The following is a 13,868-nucleotide window of genomic DNA, read 5'->3' as shown; positions in this document are numbered from 1 at the left end:
TCTCTATATATACAGCAAGCTTGCTAGGAGCAGAAGAAATCTAGGAAAAAGGAGCAAATTGACTAAATGGCAATGTTATACAACACTAATGGGTTTTTTACCTGTTTAGGAGACTGACACACTTGCCAGCTATTCAGAATAATCACTATTATGCAAATCAGAACCCTTACTGGAGGGGAGGGATTTGAAAGAGGAGGAAAGGAGAATGCAATGCTGCAATTTTGTGTGTTAGCAATGTTCCACTGATCTGAGAGTGTGAGCACCTCCAGAGGAAATACTGCTGACAATAATGCACTCCACACTCAACCAAACTAGGATCACCTCAACCTGACATATAGTGCTGTCTGCAAGCCAGAATACTTGTCATGATGCTATTTGCTGTCTAGGGACAAAAGGAAAGAAAGGAGCAATGCTGCAAGGGGGAGGACAATCTAAACAAATGAAAGGGAGATTTCATTCTTTAAAACAGAACAAAGCCCAGACAAAAAAATCATGAACAAACAAACAACCCCCCCAGCAGTCTTATTCAGATACACATATAGTGACACCAGAAAAAAATCTGATTTTGAATGCAACCTGGAAGCCAGAATAGCAACAACCAAGGAGAAAGAACATTCAGTGGAATCAGACACTGCACAGCCAGCAAACAACCCAAACCAGTAGGATTAGCAAAACCAAATACAGTAATTTAGCATGATTGATGCTTACACTAAGCTGGGTCTTCTCTAATCCCACAGCATCCTTGAGTGATGAAAGGAAGTAATGGTTCCTAGGACTCTGGAGCCCATCTTCTCCCACGAGACAGAAAGTAATCACACAGCTTTCCCTGGTACAATTTCTGCATCTTCCCAGAAGGTCACAGATGGGCTCCTTGTAGATGGGGACAGCACTCTGTGCTTTAACAGTCACACCTTCTTTGGCAAGGGTGCACACGGGCTCCAAAGAGCTCCAGGCGTGCACTGAGACCTATCAAGCACATTGAGAGAGCACAAAGCTTAGAAGAAAGGCTACATTTCTGAAAACAATGCAGCATCCTAGATTTCAGATTGCTCATTACAATAGATGTTTTTCTGACAGCACCAGGTAGTAAGAAACCACACAATAGATACAGCATATAAATGAGATCATTCTAAAATCCTAACAAGAGGTCCATTTCAAACAGTCTGGAGCTGCTCTTGATCTGCAAGACTTTTTTCTTTTCTCCAGGCTCCTTGAGAGGAAGAGATTGTTAATTCCTACCAAGGAAGTGCTGGAAATGGAATTATTGAGTGACTAATTTGTTGACTCTTTTTCCTCCCTTCCTGAATTAAAAAAAACTCAGAGGATTTTTATGAGATTGCTCAGCATTATCTGATGTAACCCAACTGGGTATACTAGAGTTTCTGCTTAATCACTCTTAAACAGAAGCAAGCTCCATCATCTTAAAAGGGATTATGAAGGGTATATTAATATAGCAAAATACATTCCCAGACATCTTCCATGCATTATGAATATGCCCTTTTTAAAAGGGCATAATTTGGAAATTAAGTACTTAATGAGAATTAAAATATTCTGTTTCATAAATTTTTGGTTAGTTTTAGCCTTAACAGGAGTGTGCAGTCAGGAATAGATCTTAACTCCTTTCAAGAGTTAAGTTCCAAATCTTCTTGAAGTGCAATATACAGTATTCATCAGAACTACTCTACTGCCAACACTTCTCTGGTGCTATCAAAAAATCTGAATTTATGTCTGTTAGAATAACTCAGACCAGAAATGAACAATTTCACTAAGTGCAATCCTACTCCAAGAACTGACTATCCAAAAATTGCAACCATATTCTGTAGCATAATTTACTCCATATAAGCAACCTTATAAATCTGAAAATTCATGGAAGCCCACCAGACAGAGCAATGATCTAGGAGCTGAGACACTCATACTACTAGTGAGTCATTCCAGGTCTCAAGGTCTGTTTTTCCATCCTTCACACTGTTTTCACATGGGATATATTTTATGTCAGGAGCTGTATCTCATAGTGGAAAATGGTCCCTAAATTCATCTGGGGTCTGGCTGCCATATGATTAATAGCAACAAAATGTAACAACCTGAAAAGGAAGACTGCTGTCTACAAGAAAACACAGCAGTCCAAATACTGACTTAATAATCCTATCAGTTTCTATAGCATTATCAGAGAACAGTTAAGGCATCAATTGCAAAGTGGTGCCATGCATAGGTGACCTTCCAATTAAAGATGTGCTGTTCATATTTCAGAAGACAATCCAGTCCTTTTTCCCAAAGCTGTATAGTTTGAGTACTGGTAAGCAATGGTACAATCCCTTTTTTCCCCACTACTTAATCAGGTTATCTAGTTCTAACACCAGGGAAGAGTTTTGTTAAGTAAGAGGTACCATTTTTCACACTTTGTTCTATTTAACCATCAATCCCTTTAAGATTTCAACAGAATAGTTCATTTCAGCCTTATACCTATAGGCTATAAGCAAAGCAATTCCTTCTTCTGTGAAGCACTACACACTACTTTAATAAAGAATAGTGTTGTCCCTAAGATTAAAGACTAGAGTTGCATCTTACAGTGTTTGAGCATGGCCTTTCTGAAGCTTGTCTGTACAAGGACCTGCTTGTTTCAGCTTCTCACATTTTTGTAGGAGGCACACAAGAGTGGTGAGGTAGGTGCCACTTACCCTCAAAGTCACCTTGTGGTCCTCATGAAGATCTGAGACACCATAAATGTGCAACATCCCTTTGTCTTCATAGGCCACAGGCAGCAGTGGTGCAAAGAAGTTCTGGGCAAAATAATGGAGCAGCTTCCACTTACCACCATACTCTAAAAATGGTTAAAAAGAATAAAGATTGAAACTGAATCCAAGATTGCCTTGTCACACGCTCCCTATATGTGCTTTCTGGTCCTGCTATTGGCAATGCAACATCCCCCTCCATCCTTTTTCATCTCTATCAAGTGCAAAGAATGACTGAAGGTACTCCTGCTTCCTTCCAGGCAAGGCTCTGCCCTGGAAAAGATCTGATGCTCTTTCAAGCTTTGAGCTTTCCCAAAAGTTTACATTTTTCTCTGTCTCTGTCCTATCACTGCTACACTGTCATTCAGTTAAAGGAAGCCGTGAACATGAGTGACAAGGCTGACACAGCATATCCCACATAAACCAAGCAGCTGGAGCATCTGTGCTGTTGAGAATCCAGACAAACACACTGGCATTGCCACAGACTATCACTACTATAAAAAGAGACAAGGCACTTATACAAAGTGCTCTCTTCCCTTTTTTCAGTCCTCCTTTCAGTTCTTCCTTAGAGGACATCAGTAACAATAAAGACAAAAATAAGTTCCCAAACCAAAGACAACTGTGAGCTTGGCAAACAAACCTGCCAGGATCTAGAGACACCACCTCATCCATGGGAGTTAGTAATCATGACAGGCACATGACAAACAGTTCACACTGCTTCTTTTATGGAAAGCTGTACCTCATTACTTTTAATACTTTGAAAATCTGTCATTAAACTGGAAAAGCCATCAAACTCTGCATCCTCTCCAAAAAAAGCACTTTTGTTTTCTTGCTTTGCAACACTGTCATGTAACCATTTTGAAAGAGAAGTTGCATCCATTTTTTCCTCTATTAACATTCCATCTAGTACCCACTATCTGCATTTTAAGTTTGTCCTTGCTCAACCATTGTCCAGTCACTGAAATGGCATGAAAAAGAAGCAGCAAGTCAGCTGCACCATCTCACAAGGAAAGAAAAGTTAGATACAGGTTTCATTCTTGTTTCTGGGTGTTTACTTTATACAACAAGTTTAAAGCTGATGTATGCTTTATGAGGTATGAAGAATATTTTCAGTGAGATGTGTTTGTTGTAAATCTTAGTAATCACTCTCTTAGTTTTGGTTCTTGTACAAAGCTCTTAGTCCATTCAAACATCTCCTAATTAAAGACTTATCTAGCATAGTCTTAAAAGGGTTGCTGTGGCTTTCCCAGGGGGACTTGAACAGGCTTTGTCTGCACTCCACATAGACATGAATGAACTTTGTGAAGAATAAGTGCATTCGCTCCCGTTTAGCACCTTACACATCACCTTGTTCTCAGCAAGTTCACACCCAGCTAGCTTGGAAAACAACAAGAGAAGCTCATATCTAGCTGGTAAACCCACACAAGATTGAACTGTGCTATGAGATCAGTCTGTTGCCAGCAAAGACACCACTGGCATTCAAATTAATTGCACTGAAGCAAACCAAAGAGATAAGGCTGGAGGAAAACTTCAGGAGAAGCAGCTGCATATCTTCAAAACAGACAGTCAATAAACTGAACATACTCAGTATATTGGTGCTTCTCAGTACAGAACTATAGAACTATTTATGATGGAGAAGATCTCTAGGATCAAATTCAACTGTTCACCTGCCAAGTGCACCACTGAACCACATCCCTAAGTTCCCATGCCATACCTTGTAAAATATGTGTATCTTGTAAAATACCTCTAGGGATGGTGATTCCACCACTTCCCTGGGCAGCCTGCTCCAATGTTTGATAACACCTTCAGTGAAGAATTTTTTCCTACGATCGAATTTAAACCTGCACTGGCACAGCTTGATGCCATTTCCTCTTATCCTGTCATTTGTTAATGAAGAAAGGGGGCTGACCCCCACCTTGATACGACCTCAATTCAGGTAGCTGGAGAAATCAATAAGGGCTGTGTGGGGGTGTGGGGGTGTGTCCCAGCCTCCTTTCCTCCAGGCTAAACAGCCCCAGCTCCCTCAGCTACTTTTCACAAGCCTTCTGCTCCAGACCATTCCCCTTCTCTGGACATGCTCCAGCACCTCAATGCCATTCTTGTAGTGAGGGGCTCAGAGCTGAACACAGAATTTGAGGTGCAGCCTCAACAGTGCTGAGTACAGGGGGACAAATCCCTTTCCCTACTCTTCCTGGCTGCAGACACAAGCCAGGATGCCCTTGGCCTTCCTGGCCCCCTGGGCACACCCTGGCCCATATTCAGCTGCTGTCACCAGCACCCCCCAGTCCTTTCCCACTGGGCAGCTCCCCAGGCACTCTGTCCCTGCCTGTGGCACTGCCTGGGGCTGCTGTGACCCAAGGGCAGGACTTGGCACCTAGCCTTGTTGAACCTCATACAACTGGCCTCAGCCCACTGATCCACCCTGTCCAGATCTTCCTGCAGAGCCTTACTGCCACTCCCACCCAATCAGGTGTTGATTGCAAACTGGCTGAGGGAACACTCGAACCCCTTGGTCAGATCCTTGATAAAGACATTAAGCAGAGCTGTCCCCAGTACTGAGCCCTGGGAAATCCCAGTAGCAACCTGCAGTCATCTGGGTGTGAATCCACTCACCACCACACCTGGCCTGGCCTTCCAGCCAGTTTGTTTTCATGGTGAACAGTGCAGCCATCCATATCATGAGCAGCCAGTTTCTCCAGGACAATGTTGTGGGAAATGGCATTAAGGCTTTACTTAAGTCTAGGCAGACAACACCACAGCCTCCCCTCATCCACCAACTGCATCAGCTTGCCATAGAGGGAGATCAGGTTGGTCAAGCGTGACCTGCCTTTCAAAAACCTGATCCCCTGGTGATATGAACAAAGGCATGTTCTGGCACTCCAAGGACACTTCCTGACAGAAAACACTGGTGGTTTAAAGAATAAAAGTACCAAAAATAGGGGGTGCTAACAAATTACTCTTCAGTCATTAAACTTGAGAAGATGGGAGATTCAGACTGGGGATGGATTATCTGAAACAGAGTAAACAAGGGGGCAGTATCTGATCCAACAAAGAAAAAGCTATGGGCCTTGTATGAGAAATGGGCAGGGAGAGTCTGGGAGGGGTTGAAATCTCTAAAGCCCTCAGGACTGCTACAAGACTTACTGGAATTTCAACTGTCAATTAATTAAATTGCCAATGCAACAGATGTTGCTAACTGCAGAATCCAGGCAAAGCCCACCACAAGCTTAGACAAGTTACCCAGCATGGTCTGAGGTTTCAGTGCCTGTTGACTTGAATTTTTTTTCCTGAGCTTAATTCACATAATGAAAATCTAGGCTTCAGCCGTCTTATATATGGAAATGGAAAATGCAATTAATGTAGAGCAGTTTCTGCTACTTAGTGTAATAGAAAATCCTGTTTCTTTTTGAATGGGTCCTTCTCAACCTCTGCTGTGCCTTGATTTCCAGCTGGATTACACAGCCACACTGCAGAGGGAAAGAGAGGAGGTTTGCTACCAAGGCAGCAGAGATCCTCAAAAACCTTTACAGTGAAGACAACACACTCAGAGCCAACATGGCATCAGACTTCCACAGGAAAACCCAAGCAAACAAAATCCCCGGCCAAGAAACAAAATCAAAGAAACCACACACTTTAAAGTTTGCACCATTTCAAAACCCACTCTACTACTTCAACACCCATTGTTTTGGATGTTTGAAAACATCATTAGTCTGCTTAACTCAAATCAGCTTTGAATACTGGTACTTCCCTTTCCAAAAAAACTAGAGCCATTTTAAAAAACCAAAACTCAACTGCTGCAGCAGTTTCACACAGGAAGTGTTTTCCAAAGACAACTTTTCCAGCAAGAGAATCTTAACATTACATTTGTCAAAGTAACTTCAGACAGCAAGGAAAACTGAAGCTAATTTTAAAGCCTGTATTTTTCAGTTCTTCTGTTGTCTTGATTTCCATAGGACCAGAACTACATTCCTTTCTTTAAAAACAGGCAAGTTGCATATCAAATACACCACGAACACACACCCAAAAATGGATGTAAAAAATCTGGAGGTCGGGAAGTTATCATGAGAAACCTCTGGGTTTAAACTTTCCTATTACAGACATGCATGCCCAAAGGCAACAGTCAAAAGTTCTCTAAAATAGCCCAGGGGTGGTTTTCTCCTCCTCCCACATTTAAAGAAATTCTTACAGATATCCAAGTTCCTCAATTTTTCTTGGCAATAACAAGGGAATTGCACTCTGTGGTATTAAACTTCAGACAGGAATTCAGAATCAGGTTTGTCATGAGACCCTAATACCCTTTTTTCTGACTCTTCCCTGAAGCCTTCTACACTGATGGCAGGAGTGCAAATAAACAGATCTCCCTGAAATGATTTTAAATTAATCACTTCACACCATTAAATGCAACCTGAGAAACATGCTGCTAGTTCTTTCCTCACCTCAGCCTCATGAATTCAGATCAATTATTCTTCAGAACAGTCTGTACCAGGGCTCACCAGGGGCTCTAAATATTGAACCTGCAATAAAAGCCAGTTACCTGCTCAAGGGGATCTCAAGACTATTGAGTTGGGTACCTCAAGGTGCCCCTTGTCTGGGAGTGTCACAGCACTCCACCAAAACACACTGCAGAGATGCTGAAGCATCCAACATGGCATAGCCAGCCTTACAGCTAGGTGCTAACAGTCAGAGCCCCCCGTTTGTGATCAAAGCTTTCTACTTCTGAGCTGAAGCCAGAAGTACTATGACACAAATGCTGTGCTGTGTTTTCATTCAACCCAAGCAAACATCTTAAAGGTAAAAGTTAAAAGGAGAAACATTTGCTACCTTCTTCCTTCCTCACCACGTGCAAACATTTCTGCTTTGTACCGGAAATTATGTAAACCCCTCCATGACTTTCTGCAAAGCAACAGATTTAAATAAAAGCACTCATTGGTGATACTACTGTGCCACCTAACAAGATGCAGAAACGTGTTTTTGAAGTGCAAATAAAACTAATTTCTCCCAAGTCTTGCATAATTTCAGCCATTAGCATTTCAAAATCCCTCTACCACACTGCCTAATTAAATGAATATTAAACCTTTCCTCATCTCTGAGGGAATACAACAAAACAAAAGGACAGCTGTATCTCTGCTGAGCTTCTTTCTTCTAAACTTCAACAACATATGAATAATTCAAGTATTTGATAAATATTCTACAGTGATGTCATTTCTGTACTCAAAAAGACATTTATGGTCTCCACAACTATTACATCTACCAATACACCTGTCTTGACAAAGGGACACTTTTCCAAGCATCTTTTTCTCTTGAGGCACTTAAAACCTACGAGCATCACTTATTGCTAGAATCATAAAAGTGAACACTGTGATATTCCATTTCCTAATACAAGTCTAGAAAGTCCAGAAAGATGAGCATCATAGCTGGACCACTGCCTTATCATTTAAATAAATTAGCCTCTTTCTTCTACTGGTTTTTGCTTTGTTGTTGCAGCTATTTTGTTTGGACTAATCAAAAAAAGAAAAAAATAAAAATAACAGAAAGGGAGAGGGACAAACATCTCCCAGAAAAAGAGAGGGAGGATGGTGTGGGCTAATTTTTTCCCAAAACCAGGCCAAATGGCATTTTATTCCAAGGGCACATCAAGACAGTCCATAGACAGTCTTATTTTTTTCTTATCTATTTCTAGTTTGTTCCTATTTTTTTACACATGAAATGCTTAAATAAAAATTTTCAAAACCAAAATATGTGAGAAATAACTAAAGTTGAAAGAGAATCCACCCAAGTCCTATACAGCTGCCACAGGACATTTCAAAACAACTCCTAGACAAAATGTTTGGAACATAAAACACAGCCACTTCCCTCATGCCACACTTGCCTCATTCCTCCCCTATTTCTTACTGTCTAAGTGATTTATATCTTTTTATGTATGATTAGTTTTGTGTTCTAAGAGGAAAAAAATATGTGTAAATAGCATATTAACACATATGCTATTTATGTGTTAATATGCTATTTACACATATTAAATAATTTAGTCATGAGGAGTGATTCACCTCACCTGACACTAAGTTAGACATCAAATCTCAGCCAGGGATCTCCTATAAAAAGCTCCTCAGAAGCTACGCTGGGTGAGCGATATCTTATGAAGTTCTATGAAAATCAAATTCATCATGGAGAAGATAATTCACCCCAGTTCTGAGACATTTAAGGACAATGAATCACATCTGGAGATATCCATCTCTCCCCCCCAGCTGACTAGAGAAGAAATCTAGATGTTCCATTTTTACATCATAAATCCCATCTGTAATACATTTCTAAAGGATGGACAAAAATATGTTCAAAGTGCCCAAGAGACAGAGCAGAGCTGTATTTCCTATTCTGATACTTCCAGATGAGGAAAACACAACTGGTAGCTGGTGTTTTTCACCAGACTGCCACAAGACTTACCCAAGGAAGCCCATGAAGGTGCCTGCCAAATGTCATTGAGTTGCCAGTACAGAGCTCCCATGGTGTGTCCTTCTCCATTGATTATTTCACTTTGACTAAAACGATAGAATTCAGTTTCTGTCTTTATACACTGAGCCTGCATCACCTTGGTCAACAAAGAGATAAAAATTATTTTTGGCATATTGGATTTTACTTTTTTTCAAAACATGTGTGAATATATTGATACACAACAGAGACTTCACAGCAACAGCACATAACTTTAAACTTAAGCCCTGAGGAGTATCCACCTGCACTGCAGGAACACTGCTGAAAAGAGATCTATTCCTAGCAGCTCCCAACAGCTTTGCAAGCAGTCACCTTCAAGAATCTCATATGGGGCTACTTCCATACAGTGAGAACGGTCTTTGAAAGGCAAATCAAAGGCAAGGAAACTAAAATGAAATTTAAAATAAGTATTTTTTAAACATTAGTTTAAATAGCCCCCTCCTGAGTTGCAAAATGATGTTAAGCTGCATTTCCTTCAGTATACGTTACCTTTGTGTCTAAATCCCCACAATCTCAACTCACATTCTCACTATACAATCAAAACCGTGCATCAGAAAAGCAACCTTTTTTCAGTTGCACTCCCACTCCTTTTCTCCTTCTTCATGACATCTAAAAACCACTTTTCAGAATTTTTCATTGGCCAAGTTCTCAATGGGTGCTAAATAGATTGATATGTTCTTCACACAGTTTATTATTAGGCTGGGGAAATATAAAGAAATTCTTAAAATAAAGTTAAAGCCTTAAAGGTAAAGATATTACTTCTAGTTAACCACTAAAGCAAGTTTGCTTTCTTTTTCCTTTTTGCTATCCTTATTTTGGTATTAAATTGTTTAACCTGTTAATAAGGCCTTGACAGACTTGGCCTTACAGAAACTCTCCCAGCTTTTTTGAGTCAGGACCTCATGGTGAAAGCTTTACCCCTGGTTTCAATTTCACAGCATCATCTATCCTTTTTCTCTTGTCAAGAGTGCCAGAAATGCTCAAGCAATTTTGCTTTTATATAAAACCTGATGACAGCAGCTCTCAAACCTTAGAAACTTAGTGAGTGTGCAGTTACTTCTATCGTGAGTGTTTCTAAAATTCTTGAAACACACCAAAAATTAACAGCACTTTCAATTTGCATAATAGCATTAGAAAGTTACTTAGCATCTTTTAAAAATTGCACAGAATAAAGAAGCAAGCATGATGTTGAATTACTATGAATGAAAAGCAAAATACATGCTTCTGATTTGAAAAAAACTCAAAATGTATTTACTAAAATATCAATATTTGAGTCCATAACAAAATAAAATTCTCTGGTTAATAGAGAACTACATTCTTTGGAAAAAATACTGCTTCCAAAGCTTATGTTTTCCATGTGGGAAGAATCAAAGCAGTGAGCCTACAAGGGCCACATGAAGAGCAAAACATCCCCACCCTGGAACAGAGAGTAACATGCAGCACTGGGAATAATCTTGTACCATGGAAGCCCAGCACATCCCTGCATCCTCCCCCAGCTACGTGAGCCCAGCTGGGGAGAAGGACCAAGGCAGCACATACTTTCAGACAGACTTTCTCCCAGTTTCTGGGTAATTCCCTGATTATTTCAGCCCTTCTATCATGGGAACTGGAGTCTCTCTACAATTAAAGAGAGACAAGCTAGCTCCAAACCAAACTGGACTCTCTAGTTCTTCAGAATGGAAACTTTCTGTATGATGGAACACTCCTGAAGGGACCAGGCCCAGCTCTAACAGCTGACAGAATTTAATGGAACAAGTACTGACAGCTACTTCTATGGAAGAATCACTATTACCTGAGTGAGGTAAATCATATCCTTGAACTGCTTTACAGGATCTGGGCACTGGGGAAGTTTGAAATGACGCCCAATCTCTTGAAGCATCTGAATATTGCCACCTTCATGGTGCTGCCGATGGAGAGAAAAATTGCTTGTGTAGGACCAGTCCTCAGGGGAGGAAACCTTTAAAAAACACAAAAATAAGGTATCTGTATGAAAAGGTAGAATATACATTTAATGACAGCCAGGATACTGAGGAAAGGATATCCATTACAGCCCACTGATATCATCCAAAACCTTAACACTGGTAGTATATTTCTACAGTGCCTCATGCAGTCATGCAAAGATTTTTAATCACTAACACCCTTTGCTTACACTCCTTGCACAAATAAATGAAAACACACATTGCCATTCAACCCAGAAAAGCAACTTTTGGCTCAGTGGCATTTAACTTAACTGTCCTAAGGTTTGGGTTGGCCAAGGGACCTCAGAGTTTTGCTTGCATTCATAGTAAATCAGAAACACCCTACATTAATATGAAAGAATGTAATCTAGTCAAACACATTGAGGTATAAAAGTTATGTAAGTGAGTAGGGGTATATAAATTCTAATAATATGTCTATACATTTTCAAAACCTGCCTGATAACAAATTATCATAAACCAGCTTTTTTCAACTATAGACAACAACAAGCATAACTCATTAAGTTATTATTGCCAAGTTTTCATTGGAATTACTCTCTCTAAACAATCTTAGCTAAATTTGTTTATTTTTAGGCTGGATTGAATATTTTTTATTGTTATTCATATAGATGAATGTTCTGATAATGCTTCAGATAATAGGCTTTGCCCAGCAAATTGAAAGAAACATTCTGAACTCCCTTTGCTTGCATGCATGAATATCAACATCTCTCCCTGGACAAATGGACAAACGTCATGGTATGTCTCTGCTCCACTTTGATAAATAAGACAGAACATATAATATCTAAATTTAATGGAGACAAAACCAAATCTTCTTACATGCAATACATTAAGAAACAGATTATTTAAATGAAAGAAACTGGTAAATACATAGAAATCAAAGCATTTTAAAATCCAGCACAATTCAGCTTTTGTCATATTTCTCCTCTCCTCTATACATTAAATAGAATTACTACCAGAAATAACAGTTTCATAACACTCTCTCATCCAAACCAAGTCCCTCTTGCAACATCAAGGTAAGTATATTGAACACCGAGGAGGGAAACAGAATGGTTCCATCCCCGCCCTCCCCAGGCACACACCTCTATCCCACTTATGCCATACCATGCCTAACAACACATTACTATGGTTTGGATGCAGAAGTTTTTGGGAAGAGACTCATTGCCCTCACTAAATGAGAGCAAAGGGGACAGCAAGGTGTGGAAGCCCAGCCTTACCTTTTCAATGGTACTGAAGGAAGGCCAGGACTGAAATCCATACTCTGAAGCAAAACGAGTTTTAGGATACATTGTCCAGTTCCAGCAGTCATGGCTGTAGTCATAGAAGTGTGTGTCACCATAATGGGTGTCGTAAGGATTCCGGGAGAGCCAGCCTTCTTTGACTGACTCCAAGCCATTGGTGGGACTGGATGTCACAAAAGGACGACTCTTATCTTCCTGGGATATAAAAAAAACAAAACAAAACAAAAATACAACCCCTTTACAAAGTGATTGACGTTTACCATCTGAATGCATAGACTATTTTTTGAAAAGAGGGGCTTGGGGGCACGGAGACCATTTTTTTTCCAAATTTCTGAGTCACCACCTAGGGAACATTCCCTTTTTATGTCCTAACATTCATCATCTTTACTTACTTAATGAGCTTCTTACTTATGTTCTTGGAGGACAGCTGGGCATGATTCTGCTTGCTCTGCTCTTCTGAGGGATTCTCTCCTCACATCAAGAGATTTTCTATCTTTATATGCCTCTAAATTCTTAATGAAGGCTATTTAAAGTGTGCCTTGTGAAATATATACTCAAGTAACATTAATATTGGAATACTATGACTTCTTTATGGAAAATTATTACTTTTCCAGCGTTTTTACAGGAACAAGGCCATGATTTTCTCCTTTCTTATTAAACAGTCACCTAAATTTAGTCCTAACAAATCCAAGGTGTTCTGCTTTTAATGCTTGCATGGTATCATTACAGGTTATTGTCATTTTAGCTGGCTCTGCATGCTAAGATAGATGAGATTACAAGAAGGGTTACATTTCAAATTGTTCAGAGCTGCCTTTATTTATAGTCTCAGAAGACTTAGAATACTAAATCTTTTAACAATAGTCTGCAAAGTACTGAAGGAATCCTTTTGCAGGTATAATTCATTCAACACCCTACTTCTAGTAAGATAGAGGCCCAAGTGTAGTCACCAGTAACAAGTTACTGCAATTGACTGGAACACAGCAATGCACTCAGACATTTGCCCCATTTTAAGAAACAATCCTGTTTCCCACATCATCTTCTTTCTTTTTTTCTTGGTGTGAGTAATTAATAATTAACTGAAACAATTTACTGTAGGAAATCCTGGATTCCCTGAAGTCTTTAGCTCAAAGGTAGAAATCTTTTCAAGTTACCAAGTCCATCACTACTGGTAGTTACAGGTTTCCTCAGCTGGCTTGTATTATGCAGGACCTGAAGTTATCTCCCTCTATGGTTCCTTTATGCACTCAGAATAGCTATTCTATAGATTTAAAATAAAAATCGGTCCATCTTGGATGGCAACGCTGCACAAGCACAAAGCCAGAACAACTCACTTTGTTGCATATACACATATCCAACTCAGGTAGCTAATCACAAAAACACCACAGCACACCTTTACACACAGCTCAGTACAGAAATCTAGAATCTCCTCTTCTAAGAGGATA

The 13,868-nt window shown here is 39.9% G+C and overlaps 1 protein-coding gene across 9 annotated transcripts in view; it reads right to left on the bottom strand.

The window, feature by feature from the left end:
* MANBA (mannosidase beta) overlaps positions 1-13,868 on the bottom strand; it is a 65,033-nt gene that overhangs the window by 9,522 nt on the left and 41,643 nt on the right. For all 9 annotated transcript variants that reach the window (XM_074541106.1, XM_074541107.1, XM_074541099.1 and 6 more), the window contains exons 12-16: positions 12,403-12,621; positions 11,005-11,169; positions 9,168-9,312; positions 2,676-2,818; positions 709-966 (exon numbers count right to left, since the gene is read on the bottom strand). In XM_074541106.1, coding sequence (XP_074397207.1) covers positions 709-966; positions 2,676-2,818; positions 9,168-9,312; positions 11,005-11,169; positions 12,403-12,621 — 930 coding nt within the window. The remainder of the gene's footprint in view (positions 1-708; positions 967-2,675; positions 2,819-9,167; positions 9,313-11,004; positions 11,170-12,402; positions 12,622-13,868) is intronic.

The sequence above is a fragment of the Zonotrichia albicollis genome, chromosome 5 (genome assembly GCF_047830755.1).
Source record: "Zonotrichia albicollis isolate bZonAlb1 chromosome 5, bZonAlb1.hap1, whole genome shotgun sequence".
NCBI classification, from domain to species: domain Eukaryota; kingdom Metazoa; phylum Chordata; class Aves; order Passeriformes; family Passerellidae; genus Zonotrichia; species Zonotrichia albicollis.
This window is presented reverse-complemented; position numbering and strand designations above follow the sequence as displayed.